General features: G+C 43.4%; 3 protein-coding genes across 3 annotated transcripts; 2 read left to right on the forward strand and 1 right to left on the reverse strand.

The window, feature by feature from the left end:
* Positions 1 to 88: 88 nt before the first annotated feature.
* agk (acylglycerol kinase) lies at positions 89 to 6,020 on the forward strand. Its single transcript, XM_079744145.1, has 14 exons — positions 89 to 271; positions 386 to 425; positions 530 to 609; positions 714 to 789; positions 874 to 999; positions 1,284 to 1,378; positions 1,499 to 1,568; positions 1,913 to 1,992; positions 2,076 to 2,133; positions 2,280 to 2,427; positions 2,877 to 2,974; positions 3,096 to 3,166; positions 3,272 to 3,356; positions 3,477 to 6,020. Exons 1-14 carry the CDS (start codon positions 162 to 164, stop codon positions 3,609 to 3,611), a joined length of 1,272 nt encoding a protein of 423 aa, XP_079600271.1. The 5' UTR covers positions 89 to 161; the 3' UTR covers positions 3,612 to 6,020.
* A 35-nt stretch (positions 6,021 to 6,055) lies between these two features.
* On the reverse strand, positions 6,056 to 10,860 carry dennd11 (DENN domain containing 11; the record flags this gene model as incomplete). The annotated part of the gene is made up of 9 exons (XM_079744078.1): positions 6,056 to 6,543; positions 6,666 to 6,734; positions 6,986 to 7,136; positions 7,245 to 7,376; positions 7,577 to 7,715; positions 7,984 to 8,137; positions 9,722 to 9,880; positions 10,113 to 10,212; positions 10,485 to 10,860. 9 exons carry the CDS (start codon positions 10,858 to 10,860, stop codon positions 6,348 to 6,350), a joined length of 1,476 nt encoding a protein of 491 aa, XP_079600204.1. The 3' UTR covers positions 6,056 to 6,347.
* Positions 10,859 to 15,931, forward strand: wee2 (WEE2 oocyte meiosis inhibiting kinase; the record flags this gene model as incomplete). The annotated part of the gene is made up of 13 exons (XM_079744077.1): positions 10,859 to 10,945; positions 11,638 to 11,895; positions 11,992 to 12,221; positions 12,623 to 12,683; positions 12,999 to 13,168; positions 13,308 to 13,429; positions 13,530 to 13,676; positions 14,003 to 14,104; positions 14,200 to 14,285; positions 14,404 to 14,574; positions 14,730 to 14,878; positions 15,443 to 15,622; positions 15,794 to 15,931. 12 exons carry the CDS (start codon positions 10,859 to 10,861, stop codon positions 15,609 to 15,611), a joined length of 1,752 nt encoding a protein of 583 aa, XP_079600203.1. The 3' UTR covers positions 15,612 to 15,622; positions 15,794 to 15,931.
* Between the last annotated feature and the right edge of the window lie 690 nt (positions 15,932 to 16,621).

The following is a 16,621-nucleotide window of genomic DNA, read 5'->3' on the forward strand; positions in this document are numbered from 1 at the left end:
GAATTCGTAATCCAAGCGGAACCTCTTAATCTACTTCCTTGTTTCGACCAGAGTGACGTTTCGTGTTACATCAAAATACCCATGCGATTTGTGTAGTCTTCAATCTATGACCGCTGTGACATTTATCGCATTTATGTTGAGTTTCCTACATTGTAAATGAAATGGCTCGCGTCGTAAAAGTGTTTAAGACTTTGCGGAATCACTGGAAGAAGTCCACGTTTGCTGTGTGTGTTTTGTCTTATGGTGGACATTGGCTCTATGGAATACATTGGTAAGTCATACAGTTCGTCAAATCGGAATCGTAATAGATTATTAGCTAACTATATATTACTACCGTTAATCCACAGTCTTCAGTGCTAATTATGTTATACGTAATGTGTTTTAGTGACAGCGTTCTGCGAAGGGAAGCTTGCTTAGAAGCCAGGGTAAGAAGGGCGTTTTTTAATTTGTAACAGATTGTGTTTCATAATTGGGTTAAGGATTTCGTTCAACATTTTCTTATTCAAAGTATTTACCATCCCCGTGCTAGGAATTTGGACGTCAACAGATATCACCACAAGAGCAGCTCAAGAAAGCAACTGTTATATTGAACCCTGCAGCTAGTAATGGGTAAGATAATGCATATCTTAAATGATCTTGGTTAATATAGAACACCCTTTCATTCGAGTCTTATTCTGTTTTTGTTTTTTGAATCGCACTTCTGTTGTCCACAGTAAAGCCATCAAATTATTTGACAAGAATGCGGCTCCAATTTTACACCTGGCCGGTGTTGAGATTACAATTGTCAAGGTAAATAAATAAAAGAGTCTTCCTTTTCAAACAGTGGTATTAATGACCACATTTAGTAACTGAAATATGGTTGTGACCCTACAGACAGACTTTGAAGGCCAAGCCAAGAAACTGATGGAGTTCATTGAGCAGACGGATATGTTGATAGTGGCTGGCGGGGATGGTACGCTCCAAGAAGTAGTGACCGGATTACTACGAAGACCGGATCAAGTACGAATAACCTTGACTGCATGAACCATGAAAGTATGACTGTCTGATATAATAACGGTGGAGAAACATCACACACTTACAGTTCAAGATGTGAAATTAGGGTTCACTCTTGAGTCTTTCCCATAACTGATCTCCAGTCAGATCTGTAGCTCCTAGTCTGCCATTACTTGCATGTTTGATAATAGTAGTAAATTATATATTTTAACATGCAAATCAGACTTGGATTTAAAAGAATCAAAACGTAAATTTGATACTTATTACCATTGTGTCTTTTTTGTTTATAGGCACACATGTGTAATACTCCTATTGGCTTCATTCCACTGGGCTCTAGCAACTCGCTGAGTCCAAGTCTTCATCTTCTGAATGACAACCGGGTTAAGTAAGTAAATGAGGAGATTGTCATTGAGTCCATTACTGATAGTGACCGCAAAATCATTCTCTAAATTGTATATGTCCTGGTTGGTAAGCAACAACGTCCTCTTCTACGAACCGTTTTCAGACACATCACATCAGCAACACTCTCCATCCTGAAAGGAGAGACTGTGCAGCTTGATGTGCTGGAGATCAAGGTGAGATTAACCTATTTTTAATTTAATTTTATTTGTATATTACATACAGCATCACATAATAACATCGGCAGTATAACTACTGCGGATGTTATTATTTACTGTATTTTTCTTCTATTTCATTATATTCTTGGTGGTAAAAAAAATGGGGGAGGATTTTGTTAAAGAAAATAACGGATCAATTAAGTTTGAATTTGAACTTAAAATTATATTGAAGGAATTTTCTTGATGATCACCTTTAACATGCAAAAAAAAATGTTTTGGTATTTTATCAGTGAACCATGAGATGATGGTCCTGGATAATCAACAATGCCTGCCTTTATGTTTGGACCATGTGTCTGTTGTAGGGGGAGAAAGAGCAGCCAGTGTTTGCCCTGATGGGACTGCGGTGGGGTGCGTTCAGGGATGCAGCTGCCACTATCAGCAAGTAAGAGTGTTTAACACAGACACAACACTTCAACCACTTGGTAGGATTATACTTAAAACAACGTTGTCTGTGTGTTTTCCTAGGTATTGGTATATGGGACCGTTGAAGACAAAAGCAGCACATTGGCTGAGTACTCTACGGGTGAGCCCTACCGTTATTCATTTTCAAGATGGAGGTCAACATACAAGCAGGAGCGATCAGAGAGAAAAACAGAGTCAATTATGCAGCATTACCGAGAGGAATGTCGACTTGAATGTTGGCAATGTTGACTTGAATGTGTTTCTCAGGAGTGGCCCCTTGTACGTGAGGTCTCGCTGTCCTACCTGGAGCCCACCCTTCGGCCCGCTGAACTGCCCACAACAAGGCCCCCAAGGGCCAGCCTGCCATCGCGCATCATGCGCAGACTAAAGAACTACTGGTCCCCACCAGTGGAAGGTAACAGGATGGATGTGGTGCGTGCTGTGATCATGCTCCTGCTGCAAGGTCCCCCAGCATCACGGAAAGCTCACATAAATGTTTTCTAATGTTGGTGCATAAACAAAAAGTGAACACCCATGTATGTACATATATGCAGAACATATATATATATAGGGAGAACCCTTTAACCAACTCTTATACAAAAAGTCTCTGTTGTCTATGGCAAGAGCTGGCCGCGTAGATCCTTCAGTGCGTGAGTATCCTGTGATGAATAGGAAGAAGGGGAGTGCCGTTACACTGGGATGCATATTCATTTTTTATACCGTTCAGTCAGCCACAGAACAGTTTATTTTGAGTTCCCCCTAGATCAATCCACGTATGACAACCGCTGATCAAACATAATTAGCTGGTCAAACCAATATATGCATGTTGTTTCAACAACCCCTCCTTTGTTTGCCTTCATTCAGAAACTCCGAAAGTGGAAGAGCCGGAGAAATGGACAGATCGGCAGTTTTCCACACTGGAGCTGCTTATTCATACACACAATAAAAACCCATTGGAGAGGGTGAGTAAAGAAATCATTCAGCATATCGATGTTACATTCTTAGTTGAACAACCTGTCCACCGTATTACATATTCCTAGAAAGGTCATTCTCCATTATCATCATTGTTTTTTATTTCCTTAGCGCCTTTATGACTCCTTGATGATCCGTGCAGAACCAGAAAACTTCACTGTTGGAGAGTTCATTGCTGCTGGGTCAGTAGCATACAACAAAGACACATCCCTAGTCAGTAAAAAACAAATGTATGGTATGAAAGATGAGAAGCATTAGTATAATGTGCATGTCTACTCCTTCCATAGGAATAAAAAAGAATCGGATCCAACGATATTCACAGAGAAATCCACAACACTAGAAGCTAGTGTTTGTCAACTGAAGCTGCCAGAGGTCTGATTCCTACAGCCCTTTGAGCATTCGTGGTTACTGTAAGAAAAGTGTAATAGACTGCGTGTTTTGTTTGTATCCGTTTTCTAATGTCAGCTCCTTTCCCAACACTTTCCCCCACAGGATGTTGGTGGCTTCTACAACATCGACAATGAGGAGTATGATGCCATGCCTGTAGAGGTGAGGCTGTTGCCCCGGAAACTGCGTTTTTTCATCAATGCAGAGCGCAGGGAACAGCTTCTCACACAGGCACAATGAGGTAGCAATCTACCACAGAGAAGCTGATTAAAGCTGGAAAAACAAGAAAAGGCTGCAAATAAATATCTTCTGTCTTTGAGCTTCTGCATGAATACTGCATAACATGTTGTTTGGTTGCTCTGAGCAGCTGTTGAACATCTAGCTCAAACCATTTAGTTATTAAATTCAATTAATTACTTAAGATATACTTATGTATAAATCAAAGGACCAAGTTTTTGCAGCCATTACATATTTTGCAAGGCTCAAACCATCATTAAATTCAGCAATCTTCTTAGGTTCTCATACAATTTCTATGTGCAAGGTGCTTTATACAAATGATACACCCAGTATGAAACATCATAGAGCACTTTTATCCAAGAAAGAGTTTATTGTTTTACAATGGCAGGACCGTGGACCTGGCATGAGATGAAGTGGTTAAAGTGATGAGACTTACATGTTCGATACCAATGTCTCAAAGTGTTTCATGTTAGTTAAACTATTAAAGTTGCTAATGTGAGTCCGGCTTATTTCTCTTGAATACAATCAAGAAATGAACCGTAACTGTATAATGATGTGTGGTGACAAGAATTGTGCGTTACAAATCTGCTTTGTATTGACATTCAGTGGTGTGGCAAACAGTCAAATACTTATTTACTAATGCTGGTACACATCTCTGAGCAACTCAACAAAGAAGACCTTTTATACAGTGCTGTGTGTTGTGTACTTTCCTTCCCTGTTGCATACACCTAAAATTAAACATTCAGTTCAACTGGAGGCAGATGGGTAGGTGTGAGGAACACTCATCTTAAAGCAAATATTTGACGAACGCAGTAGTCAATCATTTCACAGTAGTTATAACGCCTACATTTTCTTAAGGCCCACGTTAACCACTCCCAACAAAAATGGGTTAAGTGCCGTTTAAAAAAAAGAAATTATTTTTTTGACGTTTTAGCACAGGATATATATGCCGAAATCCAGGTTGTACTTTTTAATTCTTTCATAAGTGACTTGACCAGAAGCCTTAATGAGGCTTCAGGTCATCAAGGGTGGTTATTTTTTCCCCCATCCTTCTAGAGCAGAGATATATAGGAAGGACCAATAATAACAAGGGCCCATCAGGCCAGTTGATGGACCATTCTCACCCTGCTCCCCTTGCCTGCACATGACATCACCGGTTCCCCCAGGCACACAAAGGAATTGTTGTCACACAGACGAGTCGCCAGGGTAACTGACACTGATCAGCAAGACATTCCCAACAGCAATTCTACAAAATGTTTGTTAAAAAAAAGGGACCGATACATAACTTCTTAGTATAATCCAGTATCAGGTACTATAATACAGTCTCACTGAACGAGTCACTGTAATAAAAAGCCCCGCATTCAGTATTTCTTCAGCACATGCAAGACAACCACACAGAAGATAAAACACACACACACACAGCCACTCCACTTGAGGACGACTTGTTGGCACAGACCATCAATACACGGTGACCAGGATTCTCATTTGTGTGAAATACTGGGCCATAAACACAGCACAACATAAATTATTATAACTCTTTGAGAATAAAGGCATGTTCAATAAGAAAACCCTCCAATACTGGAGATGGTGCAGCATTCATGATAACAGTGCTGATGATTCACATTCTTACTTAAAATAAAAAAAAAGGAACATCACTGATCACAGAAAGTCAAATGAAAACACAAATCTACACTACAACTTTGAGCACCCTCTAGGGCAGAGCCGATACTGGGCGTCACCTGACTGAACACGCAGCCACGGAGCACACATTATCTCAGGCTCGTGACTTTGCTTTATATAGAACAGTCATCTTGTGGAGCAGAACATATTTACTTTATGATAAATAAGCATTGCCTATCGTACGTTTAATACACTATTGTATTATTCTATTCCTATCGTTTCTTCTTTAAAGGCCAGTGGAATGAGCAATTTCAAAAATAACATTTTACTTTCTCAAGAACAGAATGTTTCATCCAAAAGTTAAAGAAATGTATTTTCTATTAAAAGATGTTAAACAACATCTTACGACAAAGTGTGTTTGTGTCGAGTATTTAAAGCACACAGAGCTCCATGGCTGTAAATCATCACCACTGGCAGCACTCTTTATTCAGACTAACGACTAATGAGATTAGTGGATACTAGAAGCGATGCGTAAGGAGGATGACAAGGCACACAAGCAAACCATCCAATCTACTGGAATGTTCCTCCTCATCCAAACACTCTGAGCTAGCTAGAGCTAGCACGCTGCATCTCAGGGTTCAGAACACAGCTCAGCGTGAGGTGGGTGCCGTTGTCGTGAAAACACAAGAAATGTAACGGCGGGTGATTGAAGACGTGACAGGTCGTCAGAGCCGAAGACAACCAAAACAAGGCTGCTTACCAGGTAGGTGTCAATCCGCCACTGTGTATCCAGCAGATGAGTTCTCCCCCCCCCCCCCCCCCTCCTTTAGATCTCCCCCAGTATTAACAACAGACTTGGGACGCTCAGAAAACGAACAAATGTAAATACAGAGAGAGAAAGAGAACTAAGGACCTAATGACCGCAGATGGGAAGCGATGCCCACTCCAGGGTTGAGGCAGTGTCTTATGTGGCCGAGGATCTTCTGGGGCCTTGAAGGCATTATATATCCAGTGGCCACCCAAAACCACAACCACACACACACACACACGCACACACACACACACAGGGGCCCCCCACACCCCATCCAGGTGACCTGGCCCCTGCCCATCAGGAAGGGCTCAGGGACAGCAGGGGTTGTCTATGACCAGCATGACGTCGATGCCGTACACTTCCAGCAGTTCCACCAGAAAGGAGCGGTCGCCCTGGGGGTCCAGCCCCATGGCCCTCACATGCTCGGCGGTCAGGATGGGCTCCGAGCTCGCCGCCACCTCCCCCAAGATCTGGAAGATTCGGTCGTTGAGCTCCATGAAGAACCTAGAGCGAGAGGAATACCAATGCATTAAACTCAGATCGGGGTGGGAGCCCCTTGTGTGAAGCAGACCATTCAAAAGAGTTGGATGACAACCACCTTATTTCAGGCTTTTAAAAACACTCACAATATGAAGAGATCCTCCTCGTTGGATGAGCAGTCCCCCTCCACCTCTTGGGAGTACAGCAGCATTTGCCTAAAGAGACCACAACCATCAGGCACCTGTACACACCTATAGCTTATAGGACGACCAATTCCAATTCATTAATTAAGTAATAAAATAATAAAATAATTAAGATGCCTTCATTTTGTGTCTTTAAATGGCCTTCAATCCATCCAAACCATGCAGTAAATAATAAATCAACGGCTCTAAATAGATGTCAAATATTGAAATCATGTTTTTACACAATATTCTATTGGACATCTGTTAACTTCTGTTTGGCGTACCTCTGCTCACTCAGCTTGGCGTACTTCTCTTTGTCCGATGCGTTCAAGCGGAGCAGCGGTTGCAGGTCGCTTCGGTGGGTCTTCACGTTCTGGTTGTCGACGTAGACATCATACAGCTCCTTCTTCTCTTCAAAGATCTTCTCTGTGGTGCCTGACACACACACACACACACACACACACACACACACACACAGTAAATGTCAAGTCGTTCCTACCACACCATACACAACTTAAAACTACGACAGATGCGGAAACTCACAAGCCACGTAGGACAGCTCCGTCCTCAGGGCCGTGATGTCAGCGATGTTGACGTAGAAAAAGGGCCTGAGCTCAGGCACCGCTGCCCCAACCCCCAGCAGAGAGACGTTGGACAGGCAGCAGCAGCAGTACACTGAGGGAATAGGACCAGCATATTGGAACAAGTACCTCACGGCACGGCATGGCTGCGAGTGTAAAAAAGGATTCTGCTGGTGTGTGGAAAGTGTAGGAGTTTGAAGAGTAGATAAAGAACAATGTTTAATAACCAAAGCCGGCTATGCTAAAGTCAATGATATGTTTTGGACCTTAAAAGGCTTTCAGTGTGCCTCTGACCTCTGTAGCAGACCACGCCCACGGGGGGAGGGGAGAAGATGAGGATGCGTTTTCTCAGCAGGGCAAACTTCCACAGGACCATGATCTGCTCCCCGAAGAAGCGGATGAACTGGGACATGCAGCCCGCTGGATGGGTGATCTGCATGAAGGATACCCTTGATTATTCATTTATTAATTGGAAAAGGCTAACCAAAACAACCTTAATTGACATTGTTAAAATCTAAATAAATAGAATAAATGAATCACATTTATATTCATTATATTGTTTTTTATTTTATTTCATCCACACTTGGTGTAACACAATTTCGCCGCTGTTTAGGATCCACGATCAATGACATGGAATAAATAGCGTAGAGTTTATGGGGAAACAGGTTACGGGTCGTGCATCAGTGTGTGCCAGCTCTGACCTTCATTTCCGGGTGCATACAGCGACTGATATTGGTCACGCTCCAGGTCGGGCAGGAAGTGACCTGTCCGTTGGCCAGCGGAGGAAGGATGGCCTTTTTGTCCTCATAGAAGGCCTCCAGGGGGGAGTACTGGCCGGGACACCGCAGCTGGAGTCTGCAACACACCGTAGCGGCTGCTTCACAACGTGGTACGCTTACACAGCGTGCTGGGTGGGTTACACAGCCAGCCAGCACACGCTTCACGCACGTTCAGGGTCATGCGTCCATTTATAATTGAAGGTTGGAGAGTATAGGGTTAAAATAAACAAGGAGTAGCAACAGGCGTTCTATAAAGGCTTATCAGTCGATCCATTACTCAATGCCACAAGAAATAGCGGTGTAATCCTGACGCAGTCTAGCCACTCTTGACACAAATTCTCAAGATCAGAGTAGCGGAAAGAATCTATAATACCTGTTTGTATTCCTCAGGTGAATGCGAAGCCTGACCCAAGAACATCTACTTATATGGGCAGTGTGTTGGAGACTCACACACGCACACTCCTGGAGACCCACAGCAGGTCTCAAACAAGCTATAACAATACTCAGTCAAACACTTCCACTAAATATGATCATGAATTAGCTCTCTACAGGGCCAGTTCTTACTCAACTCACTCACACAAAACACAACACGCTGGACTACAGAGCCTTCAGCAGGTCCAACACACGCTGGACTACAGAGCCTTCAGCAGGTCGCACACACGCTGGACTACAGAGCCTTCAGCAGGTCCAACACACGCTGGACTACAGAGCCTTCAGCAGGTCCAACACACGCTGGACTACAGAGCCTTCAGCAGGTCCAACACACGCTGGACTACAGAGCCTTCAGCAGGTCCAACACACGCTGGACTACAGAGCCTTCAGCAGGTCCAACACACGCTGGACTACAGAGCCTTCAGCAGGTCCAACACACGCTGGACTACAGAGCCTTCAGCAGGTCCAACACACGCTGGACTACAGAGCCTTCAGCAGGTCCAACACACGCTGGTGTAGAGAGTGTTCAGCAGGTCCTGTGGGTTCATTCCCTCACAGCATTCCATGGTATTTTAAAGTGTTTTTTCTGCTCTTCCCCTGGTGTATTCCTTTAAGAGTGTTGGCCTTTCGTGAGAATATATTGCTAGTTGGCTTTTGCATGTGTCAATTTCTGCCCTGGCCCCTTGATGTCTGTCTAAGGGCCCCGACAGCCTAAATGCCTTGCGCTGAATTGTAACAACTAATATCAAATGTAAGAGGCATCCGCTTGTCTTCAATGCAAATTTCAAATATGTTCAAGAGACGCACTTTCCCAAACACATAAGAACAAATGATATCAAATATGTTTATATACAAGACCAGACTCTTCATAACTAGAATACAATAGCAGCCTCCACAATAAGGACACAGCCTTCTTCCACATGGGGTATGAGAGACTAATTGGTAATGTGTAGAGAATGAAAGAGCAGAAACTGTTTTTGTTCCCTTTCTTGTTCCTATGGTGTGACCTGTGACCATAGCAGGCTTAGGAACTTAGGTTGCATGTTTTATAGATGAGAGAACACAAACAAGCAATCAAGGATGAAGGGAGGCAGGAAGAAAGTGCATAACATAGTGCATGCAGAGATCAGGCCACAGACCAAACAGACTGACAATCAACACAGAAGACCAAAGACGGAATTAAACACACACTCACCGCAGCCAGCCGGACACTTTGGTAAACACTCACCTTACTTGGTTCTCCAGGAATTGCATGTAGCGGTACAGGAGGGTGTAGGACGGAGACAGAATACCCACAGACTTCATCCGAGCACCACGCTCCAGCTCACTCTCCACAGGTATGTTGGCAAAGCAGGCCAGTCCGAAGTAACAACCTTTACGGAAATATCTACCAGGAGTAGATCAACATTCACGATAAGAAATGTATGAACGCATTGTACTGTTAATGTGTATTACACAAACTCTGATACTGATCCAGACTCCAGAGACCTGTTGATAATAATACTCCTTATTAATGTGTATTAAATGAGTAGAAGTATACTACTGTTAATGAGTAGTAGTATATACTAATCATAATAATAAGCATTGATAAGCTTAAGGGTTTGGGATAGGATGCGTACATGAAGTCACTGGTGATCCGGTGAGAGCCACTGGCAATCGATTTGAATTCCACTCCGTCAAGATCCATATCCTGAGGCAAGGACCATTCTACCATGTTGCCTGTCATTCAGAAGCACAATGCAATAGAAGCAATGTCAGACGTTATTCACTTTGTCCATTCCTGACTTACTTCCTGTATAATTCGAATTCAAGGACAAAAAAGAGAAGTGAGAAATAATGAAAGTAAATCTAACAAGTGACAACTACATTACCTCACATGTCAGAATGTGTGTTACACACTACATGCGACGTCATCCTGTTCAATTGAACATGACTCATTCAACTTTGTTGTAGGATTTAACAAGTAGGCCTACCAGCCATACCACTTTTACCTGATCTGGTGTCGAAGGTAACGACGAATACAGCCACGATTTGATCCTTTTCCTCCCACTGCTCCTTCATCGAGAGGCTGATATGATCAGCACCAAGGGACTTTGCTATATCCCACCCGGGGACAGAGTGATCCACTCGGAGCCGGGGTGGCCTGCCATCCCCGCTGGAGACCACAGCTGTTACATTTGGACCCCTTGTGCTAGCGGTGCCCCACCCTGTGCGAGGCGCACTGCCACCCTGTGTGCGACCGTCTGGCGGGGAAGTTTTCTCCGTTGCATTTTTCTTCACGGGGGACGAAGGAACCGCCTGGCTTGGTACGGGTGGTGGGATCTCCTCCCAGTCAAGCAGCCGAGCCCGATCCGACTGCTCGACCATGGTGCTGTCGAGGAGTCCAAAAGGGAACGACACGAACTCAGCTGAGACAAGTAAAATGAAGACCCGCTCCGAGAAAACAGTTACGGCAATACCATGATTCCCCGCTGCTCTGATTCTGGTATTTGTAAGCGTGTCACATCCACAGAAGGAAGGGCTGCCTCCCCCTGCCAGAGTCAGTGTTTTGATGAGGTCACACACTTCCGCTCACGTGGGCTACTTCATAATTAATGAAGGCCCAATTCTTCTGTGTACTTCTTTGCATTGGCCTCAATTAACCATTCGCCATTCATTGTAAAGTGCATCAGGTCAATTAACGCAATACAGACATCGGTAAGGATATTGTATTATTATATACAGAACTGGTCCGAAACTTATACGTTGTAATTATGTGAAATCTGAAATACAAAACAAAACAAGGCAATATTACAAGGTTTCACCTGACAGGCATGGACGATTAAACGCGTCAAAAGCATACGCTTTCCGCATTTGTCACGTCGACGTATGAACTATTTATATTTGGCCAATCGGATGGCTGGAACTGTTAAAGGTGTGGCGTGATTAATTGTTCAGAAGGCTATTAACATACCCAGCGCGAATTTCAAGCGTGGTGGTTGTTTGTGAGTATTATTGTCTTTTTACGTTTCTTTGAATACGTCTGACATTTTAAATTCGGAGAGACGCTTCTATTCGATTGACAGTATGGTTCCACGGGGACCATATTGTCAAGCCTTTTGCGCGACTAATTGTGTTGTTACTTATTGTAAGTACTTTGAACAGGCCCCGAAGATGACGATGGTGTTGGATGGGATCACCCAGCGGATAGAGTTCTGTAGCTCCGGAGACGATGGAAGCAGCAGTGATGAAGTTTTTGACTACTGCCTCTCTAGGAACTCCTCCAACCAGAGTTCAGGCTCTGCGTGCAGGACCCCCAGGGTGAATCGCCGACGCAGTAGAAGTATCGCACAATCCTTCAGCCCTATCCCTTACACGGCCTTGAAAAATCTAAGGCTCTTTGACTCTCCAAGTACACCGAAGGTGAAATTGAAACCAGTTTGTACGATCTAGCCAAATGGTTTGGCCTGCATGCAGGCTCTGGGTGAAAAAAACAAACATTTTTTGTTTCCTCAACAGAGTCTTCTATCGAAGTCGTCTGATCCTCACTCCATCTCCAAGTTAAGAGTTAGTCAAAGAGTTCTGCGATCGTCCCTTAAGTTTGCAGACTCAAGCCTTGGGAACAGCCCCACTCCTGATGTCAACGTGAACCCCTACACCCCCAGCACCCTTACCAGAGGCAGTGAGCCACACAAGAGGAAGAATTTTAGAAGTGACGACGATGATTATGAACATGAGTATGCTCAGAGGTGAAATTGAATCGCATCACCTTGCACAATGGTTCCTTACATTATGAGCATTGCCCTTTGTGCGATCTTAATCTGTCAGGGAGAAGTAGTCAATGTGCACGATGGCAGACTTGTCACAACAAGAGACTTTGTCTCAAGGGCCCTATCTTAATCAAAGTCAGTCTTCAGTTACTGCTTGTGTACCAATTGGTATGACCGATGTTATGACCAGGTTTAGGACAACAAACACACGTTAAGAAATGTCTGCTGCTGGCCTACATATCATAATTGTGCTATTTTATGTGTCCATGGCCAGTCTTACTCATGGTTTTAAATGGGATTTAATAGGATTGCAAACAGACCACCAACAGGTTTTGTGTAGGCTCTGCCTCCTGTGTGACTAAAGGCCAAACTCTTCTCAGATTGAAACACACCCTTGAATCGTCTGAGGAGGAGGATGATGAAGCCTTCCTCCCGCCAAAGGTAAATCTATTTATCACTTTGTCAAATTGAATTTCTATTCTGATCGCATGGACCCGTTTTGTTTTCATCATACTTTGTCATTTGCTGCCTCCACACTTCCTGGCTTTCTTCCGAAAGATTCAGGGGACCGTTTAAGAACACAGCTGTCGGACGTCCACCCACTGCATGAGTCAAAATGTCATGTTTTTTCCAAATATATATTTGATGTCCACATGGGTCATCTATTTGAGCTGTGCTGAACCAGTCTCCACGTCTCTCCTTTTTTCATGTTCTTTTTTGTTGTCATAATCTTAAGTCTCTCCATCTGGTGGACAGAGGCAGGCTGTCCAGGCCTTCATGCTGTCGCGGTACCAGAGTGAGTTCTTGGAGCTGGAACACATAGGAATGGGGGAATTCGGAGCCGTCTTCAAGTGTGTGAAGAGACTCGATGGCTGCTGTTACGCCATCAAACGTCTCCGCAGACCGCTCGCAGGATCAGCAAATGAGTGAGTCATCATCAGCCCTTGTATAAAACACAGCCTTTCTTACTTGACATTGCCTTAATTGAGTTGAGTTTATTATCTAGACTAGAGCTCCTGGGCTTTAATTTGTTGCTCTTCATATCTGCCTTCCTATCTTCCTCAGACAGTTGGCTCTAAAGGAAGTTTACGCACACGCCGTTCTTGGCCATCATCCTCACGTAGTTCGCTACTATTCAGCATGGGCCGAGGATGACCACATGATTATTCAGAATGAATATTGTGACGGTGAGCTGGCATTTCATTGGGCAGGAATCACAAAATGAAACCAAAAAGCGTGTTTGTCTTGTTCAGCGTCTTGTGTTCCTGGATTGATTTGCTATCCCAGGGGGAAGCTTATACGACTCCATCATGAAGAAGGGGGCCCAGGGGGAGATGTTCTCAGAGGAGGAGCTCAAGGACCTTCTCCTGCAGGTGTCCTTGGGTCTGAAGTACATCCACAGCTCAGGCCTCGCCCACCTGGACATCAAGCCAAGTAATTACGGTTTTAATGGCTACTTTTCTATGTTTGGCTCTTGCATTACATACATGCTACTAAAACTATACACATGATGTTTGAAAGCCAATGTGTGAGGTGTATTCTCTTTACTTATTAAATGACTCACATATTTAGATTTTCTTTTGTGTTCTACCTCCTTAGGTAAAATCATTCACTTGCCACTAAGTCAATGGCCGATGGCTTTAGTTTCTAATTAAACTTTGGCGTTGACACTTCCATGCATTTGATTGTAGAATATTATGGACTTGTGTGAATAATACAAAAGATGACAATTTGTGTGGTTTTATTTATATTTTTTATAGGCAACATATTCATATGCCAGCAGAACGGCAAAAGTCCAGAGTATGAAGGGGACACTGATGAAGAAGATGGAAGCTCTTCAGCAGGCGTCATCTATAAAATCGGTATAAATGTATTATTGTCCATGTAATTCGTTCTTTTAATCTTTTTCTACCTCAATGCCATGTCAATGTCACCCACTGCATGACATTTTGTGCAGGGGACTTGGGTCATGTGACCAAATTCACCAGTACAGAAGTTGAGGAGGGAGACAGCCGCTTTCTTGCCAGTGAGATTTTACAGGAGGTAAACTTGTTGTTTTAACATCGGTACACATCCTTATGTAAACTCGCCACTACAAAGGTATCTTTGGCATGGCCTACAGTGCCTCAAACATGACCTCTGCATGCTCTTTTTTCTCTAGGATTATAGCAATCTCACTAAGGCAGATATCTTTGCCCTGTGCCTCACTGTGCTGCTGGCTGCTGGTGCTCCACCTCTGCCCCAAAATGGAGATGAATGGCACAGCCTAAGGAAGGGTCAGTTACCAAGCCTGCCCATGGAGCTCTCTACTCCCTTCAGAAGCCTTCTGCAGGTACTCCCTCGCGTGTCCAACATCATAATTTTTGCTCTTCTTTAGTTTCCTCACTTCCAGTAGTTATTCAAAAAGGAATGTGCAGGAACCAAACTACCTATATGGGGAAAGACAAAATGGTGTCCTAATGATGTGTATATGTTTCTGTTTGTCAGTTGTTGCTGGATCCTGAGCCAACCAAACGTCTGTCCGCTCGAGCGCTGTGCAAGCACGTCGTTCTGAAAAAGGAGCAGACAGGGAGACTGGCCACTAAGCTCCGTATAGAGCTCAATGTGGAGAAGTTCAGGACAGCCATGCTTGAAAAGTAGGAACGGATGATATGGTGCAAACACATCTGTATCCTAAAATCAAGCAGTGGAAGGCACAGTGTCTAGCATTTAGTAAAATCTAGTCACACAAACTTGGCAATAATTGAATATAATATTCATAAGTCTGTTTTTATTTAGTGTGTGATCCAATTAAAACAAGAACATTTACCAAATACAATGTATAGCTTTATCAAGGAACCCTTAGCACTTGGCTTCTCGATGACTAGACGATGACTTGGTTGGAATAACATGATGGCCCCTTACACAATGCAGGCAATACAGGCCACCACAGCTTCTCCTTTTTCGTTCTAAAGGCAGGGGGGGTTGCTAGATGCTGCTGCTAGATGCTGCTTGATACTGCACACTTCACCCTAAGGCATGGACGGTGCAATAAGATTCTCTGAACAATCATAGTAATCGTAACTCCTTGCATGCATTCATCATTGAATACTAAAAGTAAAATGTGTTGGTTTGGTTAAATAATGTTGCCTTTTCTTATTTGCAATAACAAATAGACGAGGGACTACCTCACATCGTTAAGTCCATGTGCTCTTCTGCAGGGAGCTCCAGGAAGCCCGCTCAGCAGCGCTGTCCCCACAGCAGATGCTTCCTGCAGGCCTGCAGGGACCGACCAACAGTGGGTCTCTACTGAAAGCGGGGAAGAGGCTGATAGGTAGAAACACAGGCCGGCGATCCATGAGCTTTGGCTGTCCGGGGTCTGCATTTTAATTAACAATAGCGTGAGTATTATGTTGGCCCATTGGATTTGGGAAACGGCTCCCCCTTGTGGGCCATGTCTGTAGTGAGGATTTGACTGTACCTTGCAGCAGAAATGTTTTTTTCGACTAAATGTGACAACATAGTCCTGATGGCAATATGAGAACACCATCTCCATGCTCATTCATTCATAGGTGGTGGCTGGCTCTCGTCAAATTATCTGGAGGAAACTTCCAGGACATCATGGAATTTTGTAATTCTCACGAACTCTGGCAAATTATTTGAGGGCTATATTTAAACTAGACCGACTTTTATAACAGTTTGTAACACAAGCATGTCCTATTTTTGTTTTACTCTGTAAATAAAATTTTAAGCATTTTATCGAACATCACATTGGTTGTTTTGTGTATACTGCTAAAAATATTTTAAATATCTAGATGAGTATTTGTCAGGACTGTTTTAGTCATCTGTTTAAAAGTATTAATTTGAAGTCATGAACAATTTATAAAGGTTATTTAGGGTAAAGTGTAATTCAAGATATTGTGTAGATTTGATCCTGGTGAAAAGTTCAAACCATTTGCTACAAATGTAATTAAACTCAGAGGCCCATTTAAAAACTTAAGCTCTCTGCTATATAGAGGAGGCCAGTATTTGCAGACCTGCACGTAGCATCCTGGCACATTTTGGGATCTGAAGGACAAGAGAAGCCAAAAACTACTGGCCGGGAATGTGGGCAGACATCAGCAAATGGGTTTTAATGCTTGAAATACCACCATATTGTGTCAACAATAATGTCTGCTGTAAAGCATTATCCCAATTGTGCTTTGAAAGGTTTCTCATATAATTTTGTTGATTTCTAGTTTTCCTTTGATGCAGTGGCCCAAGACCTACCTCGAGCAGAAGGGAAGTCCACTCCAATAAATGGATTTCCCACATCATTGTGAACGTAAAATGTTAATGGTCTTCAAATATTATGAAGAGTAGTTATGATCAAGTGCAAATGATGATCAAGAATACAGACA

This window comes from Pollachius pollachius (genome assembly GCF_949987615.1).
Source record: "Pollachius pollachius genome assembly, chromosome: 9".
NCBI lineage: Eukaryota > Metazoa > Chordata > Actinopteri > Gadiformes > Gadidae > Pollachius > Pollachius pollachius.

Coding starts and splice junctions, on each gene's coding strand:
- agk (XM_079744145.1), top strand. CDS start 162: ATGGCTCGCGTCGTAAAAGTGTTTAAGACTTTGCGGAATCACTGGAAG. Junction 2,428..2,876: donor CTGGTCCCCACCAGTGGAAG/GTAACAGGATGG, acceptor GCCTTCATTCAG/AAACTCCGAAAGTGGAAGAG. Junction 3,357..3,476: donor GTCAACTGAAGCTGCCAGAG/GTCTGATTCCTA, acceptor TTTCCCCCACAG/GATGTTGGTGGCTTCTACAA.